Source organism: Erpetoichthys calabaricus, chromosome 11, assembly GCF_900747795.2.
Source record: "Erpetoichthys calabaricus chromosome 11, fErpCal1.3, whole genome shotgun sequence".
Lineage (NCBI taxonomy): Eukaryota > Metazoa > Chordata > Cladistia > Polypteriformes > Polypteridae > Erpetoichthys > Erpetoichthys calabaricus.
The window spans coordinates 153,970,762-153,996,562 of record NC_041404.2 but is presented as its reverse complement, the minus strand read 5'-3'; the positions used below and the strand labels follow the sequence as shown (position 1 = coordinate 153,996,562).

The 25,801-nt window shown below is 40.4% G+C and overlaps 1 protein-coding gene across 1 annotated transcript in view; it reads left to right on the top strand.

The window, feature by feature from the left end:
* The window catches only part of rgs11 (regulator of G protein signaling 11), an 86,350-nt gene that overhangs the window by 21,696 nt on the left and 38,853 nt on the right, over positions 1–25,801 (top strand). The window contains exons 5-9 of the mRNA XM_028812598.2: positions 1,180–1,231; positions 3,476–3,534; positions 5,710–5,786; positions 8,836–8,917; positions 25,134–25,202. Of these exons, the coding sequence (XP_028668431.2) occupies positions 1,180–1,231; positions 3,476–3,534; positions 5,710–5,786; positions 8,836–8,917; positions 25,134–25,202 (339 nt within the window). The remainder of the gene's footprint in view (positions 1–1,179; positions 1,232–3,475; positions 3,535–5,709; positions 5,787–8,835; positions 8,918–25,133; positions 25,203–25,801) is intronic.

Genomic DNA, 25,801 nt, shown 5'->3' with positions numbered 1-25,801 from the left:
ATATCTATGTCAAGTGTAATCTCCCCCTGTAACAGTTAATACTCACATATGAACGGTGACCACTAAGTGTTTTCCATGGGATTGCATATAGTTTGAAAAAAATGCACTGAATAGTTAACCTTTAATTTCCCTGGTTTTGTGTCTTTTCTCACTTTGTGTATTGTTTTTCTTCTCACATTAATTGTTTTCTTTTGCCCCTAAAAAAAAAAATCTTTTCAGTAAAGAAAACTTACAGTTGTAAAATCACAATTCACGTGAGGCTTAACTGTTATAACTGATATTATATTTTTATGTATACCGTATATCTAATGGAGAAATTATTACCAAGGGTAGAAAACTAGTTGTCCCCATTTGTCGCTGTGTTAATTTTTTTACTCTGTAAAGAGCACTATACAAAAATAAATTGAATTGAATTTGGGGGGAACATGCAAACCCGGCAGGGACAGTGATCCAAGGCATGCCAACAACACTTTGATTTGCTCTTCCATTTTGATTACACCCCTACTTCCCATCCAACTCAGAGTTACAGAGGGTAAGACTTGAACTAGCATTGGAGGGAGAGATAGTCTGCCACACTCACAATTGCTCATTCACTCTTATCAATTAAACTTACTCCAGGACTTTAGATGAGTAACACTGTGTTTGGTAACATATGGTGGCTATGCCAGCTTCGTACAGATGGCACTCTATGTAGGGCGTTAACGTTCTCTCACACACACTACCCCTAATCTAGTGGTTGTCGACAAATGTTAGGATTTTTATTAATATTTTTTTGCACTTTATTATTTTTAATACCATCTCCTGTATTCTCTAATATATAAAACTGAATGTGTGTTTGTCTGTCTATGTGTTTGTCCAGCATGCAAATTCACACCTTTGAACCTTTCTCTGCCAAAGTTTGCACAGATTAACCATTTGTACAGTGCTTCATTCCAAAATTTTTCCCCCAGAGAACTTTATTTAGTCACCACAACTGCACTATATTAGGGAAGTGCCCCTAAATGTCATATTTGGGGCTTGGCAGAGGTATGCAAAGTTGGGTTTACTTAGACAGGGGTAAAATATATCCTGTTGGGGCATTTCCTTAGTGACTACACCAGTACTTTACTCCACCCTGGGCAGCACCAGACATCCCTGCTATAACCGTTATGTGCTTCCTTCTGTCCCTGTATTTTTCAGACACCATACTTTTGGACTACAAATAAATGGCCAGCTGTGGAACTTGACTATGGTAAGGAAACTCTCATTTCTTTTTAGTAACAATTTCTGTCTACTGATAGCTTTGACTTTTCTTAGACGTGACTCAGGCCAATCAAGGACGCACTCTTCCTTCCCCTGGAACATTAATCCCAGTGTGATAACTTGAATGAAAAGTATGCATTTTCCATTACTAGGGCGCACAGAGGAATTGTTTAACTTTCCTTAGGAGAAGCCACTTGAGAAATCATAACCTTTTTCTTTCCACCTGTATCCCTTTAATTATTGCAGAGACATCTGTTAAAGTAAATTTCTGTATGTCAGAATCTGTTCAAACACCCAGAAACTAAATAATTAAGTGTTCAGTTAGTTATTTATGAATGTATGTAAACTATAATACAAAGATTTTGGCATAATTGCACAATTGCACATTTTGATATTTACTATGTAGTTACAGCAAGAAAATGTCTTCTTTGTCTTCCGCTCAGTCTGCCCGTTTCACATTATTGTTACTCATTACACTCAGTGAGATTCGACTCAAGCAGTTGGTGCGGTGACGTCACAGACTCTTTAGTTGAAAACAGCAGGGCCTATCGTCAGTCAGTCAGTCAGTCAGTCAGTCAGTCAGTCAGTCAGTCAGTCAGTCAGTCAGTCAGTCATTTTCCAGCCCGCTATATCCTAACAGGGGTCTCACACGCACCAGCCCGCTATATCCTAACAGGGGTCTCACACGCACCCACACACCAAGCACACACTAGATCAGGGGTGGCGAACTCCAGGCCTCGAGTGCCACAGTGGCTGCAGGTTTTCATTCTTACCATCTTCTTAATTAGTGACCAGTTTTTGCTGCTGATTACTTCTTTTAATTAACTTAACTCAGGCCCCATAGTTGTTTCTTTTTCTTTAATTAGCAGCCAAACAATAATGAGACACAAAACAAGCCACCACATGACCTGTGCCCATCACACAATATCTGAAATTAAAGAGAGGTGATGGTCTTGGTAAGGTTGATCTCTCAGGTCACCAAAACATTTTCACACTGCTCTTAGAAAGAACAGAAAAAGAACAGTTTTTGAAATGTGTGCTGTGGCAGAATGAGAGCAGCAACAAGACATGGAATTAAATAATGGGTTTAATTAACAGCAAGAATTGGCTTCTCATTAAGAAAGTGATTGGAGTGAAATTGGTTGGAGTTTGAAGCTCCAGTTTAGTTGGTCATCTGTTGGCTCGTTTCACATCTAATTTCTGCTTGGCTGTCATTTAATGAAGAAAGGAATCGATTCAGAGGGCTGAACTCTTCTAAGAGGGCTATTAAAGTGATGGGGAAAAAGTTAATTAGCAGTGAAAACTGGTCACTGATTAGGAAAAGGGTTAGAATGAAAACCTGTAGCCACTGCGGCACTCCAGGCCTGGAGTTCGCCACCCCTGCACTAGATAATGTTTCTCAAATGTGGCAGGTTCTCACAAATCAAACCGCAATGGTGCCAAAACTGGGGCCCAAGACTACAACTCTGAAATTAAAAACTTTATATCCTGCCAGCTATGAAATTCCATTAGAATTTCTTTCATTAGGAAGGAATTTAGCCTGAAGTGGACACTAATCACCTCTTTAATAACAAAATACACACATAAGCAATTAAAGTCAACCTTCTATTTTATAATGATTACAACATTATGATGACTGGCGGTTTACCATGTGACATGATGTCTTTGCTGTGTTCTCCCACCGTGAGTCTAACCTACTTTACCCTGCCTACAGCACAAGTCCTTACTGAGAATGAGCCAAGCCTTCTGCAAAAGTCCTTCCTTTGCAGTTTCTTTGACAACCAAAGTGTTTTTATGCTGCTGTTAGGTTGGGGGGCGGCACGGTGGCGCAGTGGGTAGCGCTGCTGCCTCGCAGTTGGGTGATCTGGGGACCTGGGTTCGCTTCCCGGGTCCTCCCTGCGTGGAGTTTGCATGTTCTCCCCGTGTCTGCGTGGGTTTCCTCCCACAGTCCAAAGACATGCAGGTTAGGTGGATTGGCGATTCTAAATTGGCCCTAGTGTGTGCTTGGTGTGTGGGTGTGTTTGTGTGTGTCCTGCGGTGGGTTGGCACCCTGCCCAGGATTGTTTCCTGCCTTGTGCCCTGTGTTGGCTGGGATTGGCTCCAGCAGACCCCCGTGACCGTGTGTTCGGATTCAGCGGGTTAGAAAATGGATGGATGGATGGATGTTAGGTTGGGAGCATTAGATGTCCTAAAAACCGAGAACCTAATGCATTGGATCTCTTGTAACTTTCAGCAATTTATCTGGCCAAGAAAAACATTCGGAAGCAAGGTGACTTGATTGACTATGAAAGGGTGAGTATTGTTCATGAATATTATCCTGAAGTGCGTGTGTGGGTGTGGGGGGGCTCCTAGTCTGTTTTGAAAACCACATGATCACAACCTGCCAATGTGCACCTTTAGCACAGTTGTAGCCTTTCCAATGTGGTAAATGCACATGGGGCTGTTTATTATGGTATATAGCATTTGGAAGGTAGGAAGAGGACATTAAATCTAATTTATATTTTGTAGTACATAGATACAGGTATGGAGCACATCCCAGAGGCCACTAGCAATAAATCTCAGTGAGGCATGGTGATGCCCACAGCTGCATTAAAACCTTATACTCAGGTCATCAATAGTCATGAAACTGAGATGGTCTGGGTGATGAGAACACAACACAGCAAGGGCTGATGCAGAAAACCTTAATGCTTTTATTAACAATAAACAAGGCAATGTCCAAAATAAATAAAGTGTAGTGCTTCTCTTTATGAAATAAATAAACACATAAATAATTCATAATAAAAAAGTGTCCAGTGAGGAAGTTAAAATATGCGAGAAATAAATCAATAAATGACCCATTAAAACCAAGGGTAAAATCACAAGTCAGAATAGCCTTTAAAATCTTTATCCAGTGCTCTTTCTCACTCTCATCACACCTTGCTCACCCTTCTTCCAGGTCTGTTCAGTAGAGCTGTGACCCCGGTAAAAGCTGTTCCGCGACTCTCATTCAAGCCACCATCCCTCAGCATCTACCAGGATGTACTGAACACGACTCCATTTTCCCTATCATCCACTGCATCCCTAGAAGCTCTTCCTCAACTCCCATCCCGGTCACCATCCCTCAGCATCCACCATGGTGCGCTGAGCCTGGCTTTGTCTTCCTTATACCCATCTTGGTGTCCGAGGGATCCCTAGGAGCCCTGATCACTTCTGCTTTACTCAGCATGCACCCCTTCATACCGTCGCACCACAGGGTTTCTCCAGACTGCTTTGCCAGTCTCTGTCATCTGTGGTTCCCCAACCACTTCTGCTCTCACTTCTTTTCTTCCCATTACTTCCTCCTATTTTAATTCTTTTCTTTTGAATCATTTTCTAACCAGCCAAAGCTATTTTATGCTCGCGTAGGTGTGGCATCCTAATTACAACCTACAGAGAGAGCCATTGAGGAAACTGGAATTAATTGCATATTCACGTTCAAGCACAATCTCAATGCCCCCATTAAACACCACTTGACCACATGACCATGCACACCCACGGAGCTTGAGCACTCGCACACAGCCATGGAACCCTAACATGCATCACGACAGGTTATCATATAGGCATATTCCCAGTTATATGAAAGAGCTCCACTAATTTGTTTGACACACTTCACCTGAATAATTCATTGGCTGAAAGTCCTCAAGTCCTCAACGCTAATATGTCAAAGAGAGGATGTGGAGCATTGTTTGTTTTGTCTTCATTCTCTCCTCCTAAACTACTGTGCTTCCAGTGGGCACAAAGTGAGTCCCATGAGTGAGCCTTCCTTTTTAATTGACATTTTGGTTCTGTGGACCTCCCTTTAAAGTGATGTTACCCTCCCAGTGCACCACAGTGAAGAAAATCAAGCCATAGAACATGTGAAGGATATCACAACCCACATTGATGGATCAAAGTCTCCTAAGAAAAAACAGTCTGCTCCGCCCTTTCTTCTGTAGTTCCTCTGTGTTAAAGACTGGTCCAGCCAGTCATTGATGTGGACCTCCAAGTAACTGTATTGATGCACCACCTCTACCTCCACTCGCTGAATGGTGACTGGACACAAAGGCTCTTTGGTGCAGTGAAAGTCAATAAGCAGTTCCTTGAATTTGCTTATGTTAAGCCCCAGACAGTGCTTTCTTCACCAAGAAATAAAGTTCTCCATGTCACTCCTATACTCTGTCTCAACTCGTGTCAATACACCCTATAATTATATTTTTGTTAGATTCCAAACTACAGTTTAGCTGCAAAGCATTCATTGGACACAAAAATAGAGGTGAATCACAAGGAAAAATGAAGGAACAGGAGTCAACTAAAATGCAAAAGTCAAGAAAATGCTTCTGAGGGGAAAGTATCTACTGCACTACAGGCCGGAGCATTTAATGATACAGTGCAAAAAAGTGACTACATTTTTTGAAGTGTGTAATGTTTCTAAATGTTTTGAAAATTTCAATATTTTTTATTTCCTCACAGGACGCATATAACCTCCTCCATAAACGAATAAACCACACATGGGACTTTGTGGTGATGCAAGCCCGAGAACAGCTCAGGTAAACAGACATTTGGTGTTGGTGTGGTGAGGGGACAGTGATGTGGAATGGCTGCCTAGTGTCAAATTTGTGTTTCAAATCTTTGGGCAAGAATTGGGGCTACACATTTAAAGGTTTGCATGTCACTCCTGTCTAGAGGTGGTCCTAAGCAATTCACTTACGTTTTTTTCTGGCTATTTTGTTCCCTTCTCTACCATGTATTCCTGATTTTTTCCTCATTAACACTTTCCAACACATGAAATTGGCTAATAGTAATACCTTACTAGCTCTAGCCATGCTGCATTTGCCAAAAACACTGCCTTCCCTCTATTTTCATCAGGACCCTTTTTGTGCGAAATCCAACAGAGGTGCAAGTTGGTGTCAATATTCCCAAAAATACTTTTGTAAATCCCCCAAAATAAGCATTTATTTTTTTATTCTGAGATTGTGAAGTCACATGTGAAATGAAAGTGACGTTCAGTTTTATGAACCGACATGTACCTGTTTGACTTATCATTTGTCAACATTAATGAAAGAGATCCACTTCTGTGTGGACTACAATCAAACATAACTGTTATGAAGAAATTAACCCAGAGAGAAAGCCCCCTGCTGTCCTGAATATGGCTCTGATGTGTACCTTATTTTTGTATATTTTTTATATATCTGTTTTTAATTTTTACTTTCTCGTATACAAAGTATAGGGAAAGTATTGTAATCGTCCAAAGATTCGATGACAAGATTTTGATGAATCTCGATGTTTTAGACCTCCCTGACTTTCTCGTATACGAAGTACAGGGAGAGTATTTGGAATCCTCCAAAAATTCCGTTTCAAGATTCTGATGAATCTCGATGTTTTAGACCTCCCTGAGTCAGAAAATACCATTTTTTGAATTATGTCTGCATGGGTGTGTGTGTGGGTGTGTGTGTGTGTGTGTGTGTGTGTGTGTGTGTGTGTGTGTGTAAACACAATAACTTGAGTAGATAGATAGATAGATAGATAGATAGATAGATAGATAGATAGATAGATAGATACTTTATTAATCCCAAGGGGAAATTCACATACTTACATACATACATACATCGTACTCCTTCACTTAGGTCAACCAAATTATGCATACAAGTATTAGGTGCAAAACATAGATTTCTATCCACTTTTGGGCTATTTCCGCTAAGCAGAAGTGGTACTTTACCTTTTATTTTATATTGTGTTCTTTGACATATTCCTTTTATGTAACAAAGAATCCCGCCAGTCTTAAAATAGCACTGATTCAATGATGTGATAAGTCGTCCACTTGAAGTTTCAAACTCTCACAGCAACTCAGCCAGTGGCTATGGCTCCTGCAATTCAGAACAGGTCATCCACCTGAAGCTAAGAATATTTGGGGCCAACCAGTACCTGGATGGGAGACTAACCAGGAAAGATTGGGTTGCTGCTGGAAGAGGTGTTGGCAAATCCAGCATGGGGTGCTAACCCTGTGGTTTGTGTGTGGGTCCCAACACCTCAGTGAAAGGAAAAAGTTCACTGTGGTGTTAAAATAGTGACATCTTTTGGATGAGACTTAAAACTGAGGTCCTGGATCTCAGTGGTCATAAAAGATCCCTGGGCATCTTTCAAAAAAAGTAGTGAGCATCCCAATGTCCTGACTAAGCTACCCACCATTGTGTTATCCATTATGGCACCCAAATCATCCCCTGTCTCTCATTGGCTAACTATCTTAAACCTTTACCACATAACAGCTAACGAGATGGAAGCTTCACATTGATGGGTACTGAAGTGTTTCCACACTGTCTATGTAAAGCACATTGAGTAGTTACAAAGCACTTTATAAATTTAATTAAGTAGTTATTTATTATTATTTACTACTTGCAGTAGTAATTTTACATACTTTTTACTTGTATCATAACTATGGCCAGTTACCATTTTCACGTCTACCTGTTTATCCACTATCCAGGAGAATACTTGCTGTAAGTTTCTACTTCACTTTCTTTGAACCCTAGCAGCAGGTGACCATTAATGCCTACTCTCAATGTTCCATGTAATTCAGGAACCGCTACAAATAACTACTGGGTAGTCATGACTGCTGTATCCTGCTGACCTCTGAATGCTTATAAGCCTTCATCTCCGGCTTCACCTTTCAAAGAACCTGGCAACATTGCCTGATCTGCAGCATTTATAACATTCAAACTCTGGTCACCTGTGTCATGGCCTACAACATTGTTAGGTTAGTGTTGACCTTGGAAGGCTGCTGGCCTTGATGCCCCTCTGAACTTCTTGTAGTTCACCACCTCTGCTTTAACAGCTACCTAAAATCTAGACCAGTACTTTCTTGTACTTCCAAGCAGTGCCATTGGGGTCCCATTACAGGGCAATATGAACATAATTCAAAAACACAAAAGATTCAACTCACTTCCCAAAAATTCCCGTCATGATCTCTGGAGTTATCTGTTCCACTGTGGGATTTGAACTCCTAGGTCTGCATCAGTTCCTTGGATAGTCATCCTATGATTTGCTGAACGTGTTAACGTGTTAATGCTTTATCATGGAGTTCACCATAACCATGAAAGCAGAAACTAAAGACTGATTACTCTTCTGACATTTGCCATCTTTTGTTTTTTTGTAAGCCAAGCACAACACCAGAGACACTTCTTCATGCATTAATCTCTGTCTGAAGAAATGTACTGCTTAGTCATGCATGAAGGGGCCTAAAATACATTAGAGCAATTGCTCCAGAGAAAATGTTCTAATGAAGGGTACAAGCCGAGTAAAGACCTCAATTATGTGGCCTGTAGGAGTTGTGCTTCTGATTGAGCTTTCATCCTTCAGCTTCTAATTATTCAGGCCAACTTTTATAAACGCCACTGTTATGAACTTCTAGATGATTTTTTTTTGTTGAAATATGAATAGTCAATGATTTTTTTGAATGCTTTTATTTGTATCTTGAGTTTATGTTTGTTCAGAACCAGGTTAGCAATTGTGTTGTTCAGGATTAACCCTAACCCTAACCCAAACCCAATGCTGTATGATGCACCAAAGCGTTACACTAATTTACTTGTATTTGATCTCAAACAGGGCATCAAAGCAGAGGAGAAAAGCTGATCGAATTGTGCTGGATTGCCAGGAGCAGGCATACTGGCTTGTTAACAGACCCCCAGTAAGTGAATCACAATGTTGCAGTAGATTGAATGTTACTCTGAAATTTGCCATTTAACAGGGAGTGGGATGTTGGTTTTTAAAGCCCCTCAATCCTCTCAAGAGTCCTAGTTAGTCCCCCTTTCTGCTTATTATGTGGGATGACTTTTCCAGCAGCATTAATTTATCAAAAAATGAATGTGTTTTGCATGTTGTGAACAAACAACAGGATAACTGACATGAGGAACATGGGCATGATGCCCATTGGTGACATGTATTTTAAAGAAAGTGTGGGATCTTATGTGCCTTCAAAAAGTATTCAAACCTCTTCATGTTTATCACACTTTATGTTGCAGCCTTATGCAAAAAATCATTTGAATTAATTTTTCCCCCTATGAGGCAACATTCAATGCCCCAAATGACAAAGAGAAAACAGGATTTTAGAAGTATCTCTCTATTATATTGGAAAGGTTTTCCGCCATGTCCACGTTATTCAGCCTTGACCACTCTCCTCCACTCTGCTCGCCCAATCATTACTCCTACTGCACACATCCTCTCTCCGTACCAACCCGTGACACTCTTAGTGCTAACTTGCCCTACAACACAGTCGATTATAATAGCAAGGCAGAAAGGCAAATTATTTATTCAAGAACGTCGAATTTTAGATTGCAATAGAAAAAGAGCGGCAAGAACTGAGAATGAACATTGAAAAAAAGAAAATAAAGAAAAAAGAGCTGTATATAATAAAAATCAAGAACAAAGAATTGTGAAATAAACAAAAAAGAGAAAATATCCAGAACAAAATGCGCACAGAAATGTAAATAAGCAATGTTTTATAGAATGTAAATTAGAGGAACAGGTAATTAATAATACTGTTTTTGGAGACATTAATGTAATTTAATTTTATATTTACTTTTTATTACATTTAATTATGTTTTACTTTTCTACTTTTACGTTTATTTTTTACTTTTACTTTTTACTACATTTTATTATTCTTTGGACAGTTGCAGTGAAATACTCAAGTAACTGATTTTATATCTATAATAACTAAAGACCAAACCATCTTCCTGCACCTCGCATACTCTTCCATATACCATCTCTTTAAACACAATCGCTTTCTCTAATAGGGGAGCACCCCGATACGCTTCTGCCCAGGAGGTTGGCGCGTGAATCGAGCAGGGGACAGAGACCCCTAGTTTGTAATAAAAATAAAATAAAAATCTAAAATTTCGCACTGACACAAATATTCTGACCCTTTACTCTGTACTTTATTGAAGCCCCTTTTTCAGCCATTCCAGCCTTGAGTCTTCTTAGATCTGACATGACAAGCTTCACATACCTGGACTTGATGATTTTCTGCCACTCTTCTCTGCAGATCCTCTCAGGCTGTGTCAGGTTTGATGTTGGTGACAGCTACATTTTCAGGTCTCTCCAGAGATGTTCGAATTGTGTTCAAATCTGAGCTCTGGCTAGGCAAGTCAAAGACATTCACAAAGTTGATCCTAACCCACTCCTGTATTTTGCGCTTAGGGTCATTGTCCTGTTGGAAGGTGAATCACCTGGCAGTCTGATGTTTAGAGTCTCTGGATCAGGATTTCAATGAGGATACAGTATCTCTGTGAACCTTCTGCCTAGTATGAGTTCCAGAGTTTCTGAGCACTCTGGATCAGGTTTTATTAAGGACATCTCTTTACTTTGCTCCCAGTCTCCCAGTCCCTGCTGCTGAAAAACAGCCCCACAGCATAAAGCTGCCACCACGGTATTGTGCAGATGAGATGTAGTGCCTGGTTTCCTCCAGATGTGGGGCTTAGAATTGAGATCAAACAGTTCAGTCTTGGTTTCATCAGACCAGAGAATCTTGCTTCTTATAGACTGAGAGTCCTTTAGGTGGCTTTTTGTAAACTCCAAGCGGGCTTTCATGTGTCTTTTACTGAGGAGAGGCATCTGTCTGGCCACTCTGTCATAAATACATGAATCCAAGATTCATGATGCTTATGCTAAATTCTGACACTGCCATATGCATGTTGTTGTAACAGCTGAGATTAATCAGTCAAGACTTCCAATCTTCAGTTTTCCAGTTTTGGCGATCAAATGCCCTTTGGTCAGAGAAGCCCATCTGCACACCACTGGTGTAAAGACCTGTTGTGTGACTGTTTGTGGCCCTTCTGTTATCTTGAATGTGTCTGGTCATTCTCCTCACACCATCTTCATTAACGAAGTTATCACTCAAAACTGCAACTCACTAGTGTTTTTTGATTTACATCACCATTCTTTGCAGAGATAGCAGCATGTGAAAGTCTATTATTTGACTGTCTGTGACCCTTCTGTTATTTTGAATGTGTCTTGAAAGTGGGCCTTCATGTGTTGTCTAGCCACTGTGCCAAAAAGTCCAGTTTAGGGGTGTGTTGCAGTGAAGGTTGTCCTTCTGGAGGTTTGCCCCATCACCACACAGGTTCTCTATAGCTCAGACAGAATGATTGTTTGGTTCTTGGTCACTCTTTCCCCGATTGCTCAGCTTGGCAATGGGACCAGCTCTAGGAAAAGTCAGACCACTTTAGACCACTGGGCTTTTGGGAACCTTCAAAACAGAAAACATTTCTGTAGCCTTCACCAGAACTTTGCCTCAACACAATCTAAGCAATTCCTTCAACATCATAGCTTGCTTTTTTCTCAACTTTGAGACCTCCTATAGAAAGGTGTGTACCATTCAACATCATTTTCCATTCAATTAAACTGACCACTGGTGGATTCCAAATAACATGTAGAAACATCTCAGTGACAATCAATGGAGTGGGATGCACCTGATTGGATTTTTCAGTATTATACTTTTAATAAGTCAGCACAATGTCCTAAAATCCTATTTTAATTTTGTCATTCTAAGGTACTGAGTGATGCTTGATGTGAGGGAAAAACGGCCGCAACATAACAAAATGTGAAAAACTATTATGAATATTTTAGGAAGGCACTATAAGAATAATCACACTGTTGTGAAGAAAGTACCAACTAGAAACTACGAAGGATTCCATGGTAGTTATGTTTAAATTAAGATAACTTTTTCAAATCAACTCAGAAATTCCAGGTTGTGGGGGGCTTTGGGATATCCATCAGAGTATGGCACTAGGCAGGAACCAACCTTAATCGCATCAAAGTTTTTATAGCAACTTCAGCGTTTCTCAACCTTTAAGTATTTGCGACCTGAGTTTTCATAACAGTTTTAATCGCGCCCCCCTAACGTTTTTTTGAAACCCTAATAAAATTTATTCCTATATTTTTTGCTGCTAATACACCACTACAAGTTTAAAATTTCCCTATGAATAGCGAAATTACGCCACATATGGCAACATTCGCGCCCCCTTTTTTGTTACTTCGGCGTGCCCCACAGTTTGAAAACTGCTGAGCTACTCTGTGTTAAATATACTATATTTAGAATATTTTCAGTCACTATAATAACGTAATGACACTTCAATCATGTCACCTGTTAATCTTCTTTTTCTTTCTGTTTGAAGCAAAAGGAGATTAAGCGTTCACAAGATTAAAGTTTTTGAAATTATAGAAGAAATTGGTGCAGTAGATCCACTTTAAAATGAGTTCAGAAAGAACAGAGGGACACAGCTATAAACTTGTTAAGGGTAAATTTTGCACAAACATTAGGAAGTTTTCCTTCACATAGGGACCCGTAGACACCATCACAGAATGATCAAGTAGTGTGGTAGACAGTAGGACTTTAGGGACCTTCAAAACTCGACTTGATGTTATTGTAGAACTATTAAGTGGATAGGACTATAGAGCTTTGTTGGGCTGAATGACCTGTTCTTGTCAAAATTTTTCTAATGTTTTAAAATATATATTTATATACTTTGAAAACTAATATTTATATGAAGAAAATACACATAGATGTGTGGGGAATATGCAGTAATCACTCTGACAATGAACTGGAGCAGTATTTGAACAAAACAAAACTAACCACAATATATACCTTTGTATCTCTCTATTATAAAAAACAATCTTGGAAGGTTGGAAGGAGGCAAGATGTGATTTTCTCAGAGAGACACTTTCATGTCCCACGAGACGAGTCTTTGTGCCAAGAGATTTAACCACGCCTGGGGCCAGAAATAAAACAAAGAGTAGGTGACAAGTAGAACGTCGTAAAGAATTCAAAAATGTTGGTGTGGTACACCTGCAGAGCAGGTTAGAGATAATGGAAGTACAAAAATTCGAAAGTCTCAACAAAAGGATAGTAAAGACTGCATTAGCGCAAACAAATGGAAATTATTACTCTGTGAAATAACAGAACAGTGAAAAGAGATCGAATATATTGTTTGGATTTAAACTTTAAGTTGGAGACGTGTAGATCGTCTAATTCGTTTTGCCATCAGGGGAAAAAAAAGTAGTGTTTCTTGCAAATGAAGCGGCGTATCCGCAAGAATTAAAAGATTTGTTGTTTGGTGAAAGTGAAATCCCGCAAGAGAAATCATTTCTTATTTGTGCGAATGCTTTTGTCAGACACATTTTTTGTAGAGAGAAAGAAATGATATCCACTCATGGGCAGCTATATGTTGCGTTGTCATGATATAATGTCAAACACGGAATCAAAATTCAATGCAATATTGATGAAAGGTAAAAGCGAAAAGAGATCGAATATATGGACATAGGTGATATGACAGAAGTGCGCCGCACGAGATGCAGATCACGTGGCACGGCAGCAGCAGCAGCAAGACAGCAGCTGATCGAGCAAACAGGAGGTAAAAAAACTGTATTTGTTGCCCATTGTATCACCGTTTAAAACGGGGTTTCGAAGGAACGACTACGTCTCTTTGGGGTGCGTTCAGTCCCCCTCTTCACAACACGAGCGGCAGAGACACGAAGTGGCTGGCGAGTATCGCATGCCAGGTGGGTGGCAAGCGAAGCAAGCAGGGGGCAAAAAATAAAAGTGCCAAAGTGACTCATCAGAGCCATGCCATTGAAAATCCATTTTTATTTACGAAAATCACTGTACACACAAAGGTTCCAAAAAAATCCTTTACGTATCTAGGTCTGTAACAGGTTCTATATAAAACCATGAATAGGTGATACAGATTTGTGAAATACCAGTGGGTTCTTGACTTTAAGTAGACTCTCGCTGCATACAATAACACAGCCTGAGTTCAGGTTTTCTTGAACTCTCAGTACACTGCCTACTTTGCCATATGCAAAAGATCCCTTCCCAGAATAGAAAGATTCTTTTTCAAGCAATGATTCTCTGAGGATCCCCACATCTCAATACCATTAAAGTACCATTAAGAACCATTGAAGAACTGTTATTTTTAAGAGCAAAAATACAGTGCAAGGATCTAAACAGAAATATTTAATGAAGATTAATTTACTGATTTCTTTATTTGCATGGTGTGGCCGAGTATTTGAAAATAAGGTTCAGTTATTGCTACTACATCACAGTGCTTGCAATCTGTCTGGACCCCTTTTGTTCTACAAACTGGGATATCCACAACATTTAGGTGTAAAAGCCAAGGCAGTTAGCTGTTTTCTGGTGATCTGATGGACACCACAATAAGAAGTTCAAACTGAGTGCTATCCCAGTGTATTATCATTAACTGGGTAAGACTTACTAAGTTCATTGCTAGATTTGTCTATTCCCACATCTTACAATTAGCGCGCACACAATTACACACATACACGCACGAATACTAGTCACACAGTTATGCAAGAGTAATGCCCTACAACCAGTCACTCTTTAACATCCCACCTGGGATCCCTTCCACATAAGGACTCACTACCACCAGCACTAGCAAACATACAGGTGCCCCTGATACACACAAAGGCTCAACACCCTTGTGATTATAAGCTACTTACCAATCAACAGGGTCTTACTTCTGTCACACTTGTTCTTCTATTGAGGTGTGTCTTCCCAGCCTTGATAACACTGAGGGCAAAAAAGAAGAAATCTTCCCATGTCAGGTACACTAATATTTACTTTAGTTGCTTAAGATACAAAGATAAAGTACTGAAATGTTAAAGTAACAAGGTATTTTATTCAAGGATAATAATACCAGTGAAGGAAAGTATGTTGTATAATAGAAAATAAAATAGTAAAAATCTGGATAGGGTCTTAGAAATACATACAGTATAGAGAAACAGCAGTGTCAAGGGTGAATGTTGTTCTGGGCAGCTTTTTAATTCATCACTGGGCATGATATACAGTATAATTTTGCATTCCCCGACATCTAAACAAAATGGTCTAGTCTTTCTCTCTTTGACGTCACTTCCTATGTCAGTTTGCTCTTTCATTTCTTCCTTTCAGTCCTTCAGACGGGACATTATTTATGCTGAAATTCCACAAGGGGCCTCTAGAATATATGACCTTACACACATTTGACTGGTTAGCCTTGTAATTAATGACTCTGCTTAAATTCCTGGATCCTTTAAGAGCCTGTTTTCCATTTCCAAGTTATAAAATGACTGAAACAGCTGCAGTCCTTTGGTATCCACTCTGTTTTCCGATCCCTCTGCCATTAAGTTATACACTGACTGTAACAGATACATTAAAGTTGTAAATTACTGGTGCAATGCTTTCAATGTAAATTGACAGTGTAGTTAAACTGCCTGAAGAATTTTGTAAATTCAGTTCATCTTGGTTCAGTTGAGCAAAATCAAAATTAAAACTTAATTTAAGCAGTCTGCAGTTTTACAAACTATAGATTTTATACTTCAGGACAATACTGATGACCCTACTGTTGCACCTCACACGGACATTGAATTGTGTGAGGCAGGATCACTAATCATTATTATTTCTAAAATTGCCAAAGACTGAAGATTATCTGTGTTTGCCCACAATAGCAGAACTTTCAAAAGAGAGTTTATTTGTCAATTACCTGAGCTCATTACAGCCGGAATCTGCAAGCTAAAGCCGAGTTGCTTAACCCCAAGGGAAAAGTCAAGTTGGAAAATTAAAGGCTGACTTATATCCCTTAAGTCTGTTTATTTTATGTCAAATGTAAAAACAGGATGCACATACATCAACTCATACATGCTTAACATGAAGCATTATACACACCATCAAAGACAAAGAAAATTATTCATAGGACACTTGCACATTACTATTGTTTTAATAAAATGATCTAGGTGTCACACCATCGTGGTCCAGACTCCTCCAAAACAGACTTCTTTCCCAAAAATGAGAACATTTACTGTATTTGGAACACTTTCAATCTTCTTTGTAGGTGATCAATTATTAAAAAAATTCTTGAAGGAAGCTCTTGTATTTCCTGCATGACTGAAAGTAGTTAATAATTGATATCAAGACAAACTGATAAGAAGGAAGTTGAAATGCGAGGCAAAGACTACTCCAAATGTATTTATTATCTGTTATACTTTATGAATAAAGCAGGCCTCACACAGTGGGGTGGGGTTGGCTGCATTACATTGCAAAAGTGGCAATTTTCTGTAGTTCTCGTAAGAAGCCAGATTAAATTAACATCAATTCATTATTTGAGGAAGCAGCAACATTATTCTTTGATTTGGTTCATTATTTCACTTTAGCTGCAACTTGCAACTGATGACCAACCAAAGCCTTGTGAAATTCTACACACTTCTATTGCTTTTTTCTTAAATAGGCTACATTACAGAGTGTCGTGATTAAGCTACAAAAAATTGTGTACTGACTACAAAATATAACAAAATGTCCTTGCATCTGAATAAGGCAAGACTTACTGTACAGCTTGCTGTAATACTGTAGGGTGGTCATTGTTCTCAAGAAATTCTGGGCAAGTTACTGCTTTTTCTCTTACGGCACTGATTCATGCATTGCTTTCATTTTCTGAATGGTTTTTCACTCCAGGTTAATCCATCCACTTATCCATCTTCCAAATTTGGTTTATCCTGAGCAGGGTTGTGGGGACACTGAAACTCAACCCAGTAAGCATAGGGTGTAAGGCAGGAACAATCTCTGGACAGAGAGCCAATCCATCACAGGATGAACACATAAACAAAAATGCACACACTAAGGCTCCAATGTCAGGGTTTCAATCCCTGGCCTTTGCGTGTTCTCCTTGTGCCAGCATGACTCCTCCTCCAGGTACTCTGGTTTTGTCCAACATCCCCAAGATATGCAGGTTAAGTTGAGTGGTGACTATAAATTGACTGATTGCCAGTGTGTACATGAATAGATCTGTAATGGACTGGAAAGCTGTCCAAAGTTGGTTCCTTGGACCCAATGGAGTGGGGATAGACCAATGATCCTGGATTAGATAGATAGATAGATAGATAGATAGATAGATAGATAGATAGATAGATAGATAGATAGATAGATAGATAGATAGATAGATAGATAGATAGATAGATAGATAGATAGATAGATAGATAGATACTTTATTAATCCCAAGGGGAAATTCACATACTCCAGCAGCAGCATACTGATACAAAAAACAATATTAAATTAAAGAGTAATAAAAATGTAGTTAAAAACAGACAATAACTTTGTATATGTTAACGTTTACCCCCCCAGGTGGAATTGAAGTGTCACATAGTTTGGGGGAGGAACGATCTCCTCATCTGTCAGTGGAGCAGGACAGTGACAGCAGTCTGTCACTGAAGCTGCTCTTCTGTCTGGAGATGATCCTGTTTAGTGGATGCAGTGGATTCTCTATGATTGACAGGAGCCTGCTCAGTGCCCGTCGCTCTGCCACAGATGTCAAGCTGTCCAAGATCATGATGATTCGAAAACAAAATTTGAAAATTAGTCCAAAACTCAAATATTCCCACATATAGGCAATTTCCAATTAAACAAAACAAAGTCTACAAACAATTACACAGAATATTCTTATAAGTACTGTATAATATTTATGTATTATTATATTTAAGACTTTGTTTTAATATGTTAATATAAATTGAAAATAGTCTATGCATTGAGAAGATTTCAGAAATACAGTATGATTGTTAATAGAAGTTCAATTTTATTGCACTCTAGATAGATAGATAGATAGATAGATAGATAGATAGATAGATAGATAGATAGATACTTTATTAATCCCAATGGGAAATTCACATTCTCCAGCAGCAGCATACTGATACAATAAATAATATTAAATTAAAGATTGATAATAATGCAGGTGAAAAACAGACAATAACTTTTTATAATGTTAAATGTTAACGTTTACCCCCCCGGGTGGAATTGAAGAGTCGCATAGTTTGGGGGAGGAACGATCTCCTCAGTCTGTCAGTGGAGCAGAACATTGACAGCAGTCTGTCGCTGAAGCTGCTCTTCTGTCTGGAGATGACACTATTTAGTGGATGCAGTGGATTCTCCATAATTGATACGAGTCTGCTCAGCGCCCGTTGCTCTGCCACAGATGTCAAACTGTCCAGCTCCATGCCAACAATAGAGTCTGCCTTCCTCACCAGTTTGTCCAGGCGTGAGGCGTCTTTCTTCTTAATGCTGCCTCCCCAGCACACCACCGCGTAGAAGAGGGCGCTCGCCACAACTGTTTGATAGAACATCTGCAGCATCTTATTGCAGATGTTGAAGGACGCCAGCCTTCTAAGGAAGTATAGTCGGCTCTGTCCTTTCTTGCACAGCGCATCAGTATTGGCAGTCCAGTCTAATTTATCATCCAGCTGCACTCCCAGATATTTATAGGTCTCCACCATCTGCACACAGTCACTTTTGATGATCACGGGGTCCATGAGGGGTCTGGGCCTCCTAAAATCCACCACCAGCTCCTTGGTTTTGCTGGTGTTCAGTTGTAGGTGGTTTGAGTCGCACCATTTAACAAAGTCATTGATTAGGTCCCTATACTCCTTCTCCAGCCCATTCCTGATGCAGCCCACGATAGCAGTGTCATCAACGAACTTTTACACATGGCAGGACTCCGAGTTGTATTGGAAGTCCAATGTATATAGGCTGAACAGGACCGGAGAAACTACAGTCCCTTGTGGCGCTCCTGTGTTGCTGACCACAATGTCAGACGTGCAGTTCCCATAGCATGCCATAGCATATACGATATCTGCTTTTATATAGATGGAATTAGGCCATGCTCTGTTCAAATGGTGTCCCTATTTTAGGTACCGCACAACTCATACTGTTAAATATAAATACGAGAAATACAATCTTGAGATTAATTAATGTGTGATTTTTTAAATAAGGAGTGCAGACATTTCAAGATAAGGTAGTTCTACTCCCTAATGATGGTCCCAGAGTGGTGAATTTCAGTGGACACATGAACGTGACAATAAGCACCCTATAAACCTATATACAAAATACCCAGCATCATATTAAAAAATGTAGTCTTTTTTATGATTTTGCCTTTTCTTTAATATTTTATGGATTTATCTAGCATTAAAGTAATGATCTTTGTGTCTTTTTGAGTGTTTTGGAATACTGTATAAGGAATTCTTAGTTAGGTTTTAATTTGAGCAAAAGGCAATTAATGTCTTATCGCAACACCATTTTGGTTCTTGGGGGTGCTACCATTTTGGACTGAACCTGCGTTCACATGCTTATGGACTGACAGTAAAAATGAGTTTCTTAGTCAGAAATTGCATATGAATGCTTTACAAACTCAAAGTCAGACAATTCAGAGAAAACAAAGCTACACAATTTCTCCAAGTTGTGATGTAACACTGACCTTTCCATCCATCCATTCATTATCCAACCCACTATATCCTAACACAGGGTCATGGGGGTCTGCTGGAGCCAATCCCAGCCAACACAGGGTGCAAGGCAGGGCACACACACACACACACACACCCATACACTAGGGACAATTCAGGATCGACAATCCACCTAACCTACATGTCTTTGGACTGTGGGAGGAAACCGGACCACCCAGAGGAAACCCACGCAGACACGGGGAGAACATGAAAACTCCACACAGCAAGGACTCGGGAAGCGAACCCAGGTCTCCTTACTGCAAGGCAGCAGCGCTACCCACTGCACCACCATGCCGCCCAACACTGACATTTCGCCTTGGTCAAATGAATAAAATAAAAAGTATAACTTGGTTAGTCAGAAATGCCATTTTTATGATTGAATTGCATTTGGAGCGAAGTGATACACATTTCATTTGTTTAGTTCGCTCTGTATTATCATGAAAAAATGCAATTTATCTTTAATTGTCTTTTTTGCAACAATAAATCAACAGCGACCTCACGTTTCTCTGAATAGTCCGACCAGAAATTCACATGAACGCACTGAAGTGGGAAGGTGAAACATCACAACTTGGCTCTCCAAATAGTCTGATAGCTCTTGAACGCAGCGTTAGCTTGTGTACAGTTGCTAGTTGCTTTGCAGGGCAAACAGTGGTCACGGCCTGTGATGTCACTAAATAGAGGGTATTAAGGTCAGGGGCATGAACTTCTTGATTATCCAACAATGGATAGAAACCTAAAAACTTTGAGTGTCTTTATTAGTTACAGTCATCTTAGTTTCAGAATTTGTGCAATGGTATTTTGATTATGTCTTTGTGTAGTGATTGTAATGTCTGCCTGTGTTGGCAGCAGTTTTAAGTAAGACTAAATCAGAAGACAGAACAAGACAGAAACGATGAACCAAGGTCAAAGTCGTGAGGATATGATAATTGTAAACAATAAACAGGATGTGAGTACTTTTAAAGACACAGCGAGAGAGTCAAAAACCAGAATATTTCACATGACCTAAGCCAAAACGCAGAACATAAATCAAAGTTGAACAATGGACAACAATCCATAGCCATATAGATCTTTCAAACAATGATGCTAGAGTTTGAAGTATTGAATTAGTCACAAACTCAGACAGTAAAGATGAAGTGTACAATGCTGACCTTTATACCGTCACTGTAATCCCGTCAAATGTCGCACACTCACAGACATCTTGCCTAGTAACAGACTGGAAACGCTGCCTTATAAACAGCAAGGGATTGGGCTAGCGCAACAAAATGGCACTTTGGGAACGCATATTTCAAAATTATAGTTGTCAATAACATCCTAAATCAAAAAACACAGCAGCCCATTAATCTCCTTGACCTCTAAAAACCCTAAAATTGTACTTACATTGTTTTTAGAGACCAAGGAAAAAGATGTAAAAAATATATAACTAAAAACAAAAAAAAAAATCAAGATCACGATTTGGCTATTATGGTAGATAAGCAAGATTCATGGTTTTGGACGTAGCTTATTTTGCAACTTATGTTTCATCTAAAGGGCGGCACGGTGGCGCAGTGGTAGCTTCCCGGGTCCTCCCTGCGTGGAATTTGCATATCTCCCCGTGTCTGCGTGGGTTTCCTCCGGGCGCTCCGGTTTCCTCCCACAGTCCAAAGACATGCAGGTTAGGTGGATTGGCGATTCTAAATTGGCCCTAGTGTGTGCTTGGTGTGTGGGTGTGTTTGTGTGTGTCCTGCGGTGGGTTGGCACCCTGCCCAGGATTGGTTCCTGCCTTGTGCCCTGTGTTGGCTGGGATTGGCTCCAGCTGACCCCCGTGACCCTGTAGTTAGGATATAGCGGTTGGATAATGGATGGATGGATGGGCTGGATAATGGATGGATGTTATGAGCCCAAAGGGTGCATTTAACATTTTGGTTTTGCTTTAATATCACAAAGCCAGCATAAGCCAGCTGCATGGTGACCAGTGGCAAGTGTGGCTGCCTCACAGTTCCAGGAGTCTGGGATTCAAATCCCATTCTGTGTGGATTGAACAGAATTGGATCCTGTCCCCAACAGCAAATTCTGGCTTTCCTCTTACATCCCAAGGATGATTAACTCTAAATGGACCTTTAATTAAAACATTACAGCTGTGGTGGACGGCTGGGGCTCATGCCCAGTTGGGACACCTGAAAGATGGAAGGACCGGGAGAGGAGCAGTACCTCCCCTGGAACATGAGAAGTCAGTCACACTGGTGGGTGTTGGGGCCACAGGAACAGAGCTTGGAAGCTCAACCTTGTGGGGACCCATGGCCACCACCAGGGGGCGCCTGGATGGCTCACAGCAGACCCCTGTGACCCTGTGTTCGGATTCAGCGGGTTGGAAAATGGATGGATGGATGTTTCATCTACCAGCCTCTATTTAAAAAGTATCACTGTCTTTTCCCTCTTAAGGCATTACAGTCTTATGGTATCCAATACTGCAGCATGTCTTTAGCTGTTTTTAGGAGCTGCAAGAACTGTTGTGTCCTAAAAGTGGAAATCTGAAAGCTGTTCTGAATCTGGGCCATTGGTTCCTAAACATACTGTATGACTGACCGCAGGTCATTATGATTGGAGCATTAAAACCCATAAGCTGAGGAGCCAACCTTCTAGTGTTGACAGGAATTCTGAGTGCACAGATATGCTCTCACTAGGTCATGTGATCTTTGCCCATAGGTACCCTGATCCTATAAATGTAACTCAGATTGCTCAGGCACGTTGTCTTCAGGTCATGTTACCCCATTGCCATGGACCTAATGAATCTGTAACAGGCATCAAAGTAACCAGACATGTTGTCGTCTGCTTAGATGCTCATCAATACACAGCCATAATTCTTTGAGTTTCCTCTTGGACTTCTGCCAAAACAAATTTAGTTCTTTTGCCAAAATTACATAAGAGTAGGCTTTTATGCTAGAAAAGTCAGAGAGCCCATTAGCACAAAGGCAGACAAGGAAGTTACTGTACCAAAGGTGGAAAAAAAATTCTTTAGGGAGAAATTGCTGTGGAAAGGGCATGGGTTGGAGGGAGGTGGCGGGGGTCTCCTGGGATGAAACAACAAGTAAGCTGCTTGTAAGCTGAAAGCTTAAGCGCTTATTGATCCCAGGAAAACATTAACAATAATGCCAGATCAAGAGAGCATATTTTAAGCCTGCCGTGGACAAATCTGCCATTTAATATCTTGCAAATTGCTTTGTAGAGGGTGAATATGCACTCCCATAATATGATTAGACAAGCCCCACATGCATCAACTCCATGTTTAGAGCAATGAAAACTTCTTAAAATCAGCAGAGCTGCTGACATAAAGTGCTTTAGGCACAGACCACCGTAAGCAGTGGATTTCCATATTAAGTGCACTTCACTTATGATTTCAGTATAATGTCCAAAAACTACAAACATAATAGGAAAAATCAAGCACAGCATATGCACAAAACACTACATTGCAGCATAAAGAGAAAATGCATCATGCAATATATACATATAGTAACAAAAAGAGAGGGCAATGATAAAGAATTGGGGTGCCTAGATGACCTCCCCATATATTTGGAGACAGCAAGATTAAAAAAAAACAAGCAAATATTGCAGCGTCGTCTCCACAGACATGAGTTTGTGACAGAACTGTCCCAAGATGGTAGAGCTTCAAGTTTTGGGCCCTTCTGACAGGAAGAGGCGGGTCCAGGTGGACGAACACCAGAAGTGATGTCAGGGGCATTCTAGCTGTCAATCAACTGGTCTGTAGAGGGAGAAAAGAGAGAGGCATTAAGACACAGTGCCAACCCCTGGAGCAGCAGTAGAATTCCCTTTAGCTGTCCCTTATGCACTTGTCACACATGTGCATCAGTGATCACCCTCTAAGTTCTTCCCAAGTATGTGATACCACCCTGGGCAGAGAGAGGGTGCTGCTACTAACTGTCTTGTCCTTTTCTTCCTCCACATTACAAATAAACCGCCTAGTGAGGGCAACTGACTCTGCTCCTGCTGGTCTTTGGGCCATACGAATTCGACTGGCCAGAAGGAGGCTTCACTTTTATCCCAAACGACCAGAGCTAAGATGCTCCGTGACTTTCAGACAGCACACAAGAAAGCCTGATTAATACCAGCAACATTATCTTCATGGCAATAGTTTTTGTTTCCTTTTTCACCATTGAGTGTTGTTTTGTTTGGACTTAGAAGTAAACTGAGACAACAGGAACAACAAATATATTTATTGTGCGTGCTGCAGGAGATGGGATGCCATAAGAAACAAAAGTAGGACAAGCTCTCTGTCCAGATTGGAAAACCAGGAGAGACACCAGCAACTGGATACTATGTCCCCCAATATGCTAGAGGGCACCCAAACCCCAGGAGCCACCAATGACCCCCAAACCTCAGACAAAATATTACCCAACACAACTCTGGGTTTAAAATAATGAATTTTTATTTTCATAACCTCCTTTTACAGTGCACACAGCCACAAACACCACAATATTATGTTAATAAATGTCTTCCTGTTCTTCTACACCTCCAGTTCAATGTCGACCGTTGCCTCCTGACTCTGACGCCCTGATGTAAGGAGGTGGGCTCATTTTCAAGACAGACCTGGGAATGCTTTCATTGTCACTACCCTGTATGTTGGGAGCATTTCCGGGTCAGTGTTGTCCTTGCCAGGCAGGGCTACATTTCTGCTCTCCAATTCTCATGAAGCCCTGTGGGTGTCCTGACTGGGAACACCCTGGTGGAACACTGCCACATGTGGGTGTGTGAACTATCCTGGCATCCATGTCCACCCAGTCCAATCATTATATATACTTTATTCCATCCTAGTCGGGATGAAGATTACAGGGTGTTCTGGCCAGATTGTGTCTCCATTCCTATAGTTATTCCATTATTGCCCCCTGGCCAGACAAGAAATCAGTCTTCATTCCGGCCAGGATAACCGTCCATCCTCCATGGCCCTTACAGCATGCATTAGAAATAAATGTCATTGTTGTTATTGGACAAAGGTCAGACTTTTTTTTTAAGCATATGGTGCTAACTGGACAAATTGGGCTAAAAACCATAGACCTTGAGCCTGTAAGAAGACAAACAAAATGACTTGTTTGAAGAAGATAGGCCAAAGTTTTTGGAAGTTATCATTGTACATAGGCCTCAGGCCAAATATCTCAAATGGTTTGTGCTAAATTTTAGAATCTTTGCTGGGACATAGTCATCCAAGAGCTCAACACAATGCAAAAAATAACAATAATAATACTTTTCTGACATAAACTGTAATTTAAAAATGTGAAAATCAATTTTGATTTTCCACAGACAGACCATACAAACACACAACACACACACAAAGACACACATAGAGAGACAATGCTAAAGTCAGCTTTTTTCAATGTTTTGAATATGGTAGAATCAAAGGATGAACTGAAATCGGTAGCAAATGTGTGACCCCATTACCAAACTTGCATGTACATGGAAGTAACAAACAAAAATTAAAAAGTATTTCTGCTGGAGTCCGCAGGAGATGCCTTTTTGGGTGTGCCGGTTGTGGACCACTGGTCCAGCTTTGTTTAATGCAATGCTTATTTTTTCCCATTTAAAATGGCTTTGTTTCTTCTTCATTACAGCCAGGAGCCTTTGATGTTTTGGAACGAGGTCCCGAACGAGGAAACTGCCTCAACTCCAGAGTGCAGATGGTTAGATTTTTTCTTTTTATTAGATTTACATTTTTAAAAGTTGTTAGACTGATCACTTGAAATGTTTGTGCACTGCAGTCTAGCTCTTGTGAAGAAATTTGTTTTTGAATTGGCACGTGTAAATCTATAAAACCCTACATTAAAGTATGGGGCTATGAGGGTGATTAAGTGACATTAAATGGGGCGGTGTACACAGCTAGCAAGAGGATGCCAGAGGCATGGACACCACTACTATGGCAGAGGACAGTCCATACATCAAGGGTCACATGTTTCTTAAAGTCCTTGGTATATACACAAAGGGGTGTTCACTCCAGACGCCAAGGGGGACCGTCTCCCACAGGTCAAAGTTTAATAATACTGACTAACCACTATGGACAACAATGTGCGACATCCATTCACCCCACCTAGGCCTCCAATTGGGCTTTGACATGCACTGACCGACAGGAAGAGAGCAATTAAATGTTCCAAAATTACAGCTTCACGTGACTTGGCAACAGGTGGAACATGTACTCATCAAAAGTGGGCAGCACATAATGGCAAGTCAGAAGAAACTGGACAGCGCTGTTCATATTCAGGTCCATCAGGAATGTCAGGACGCA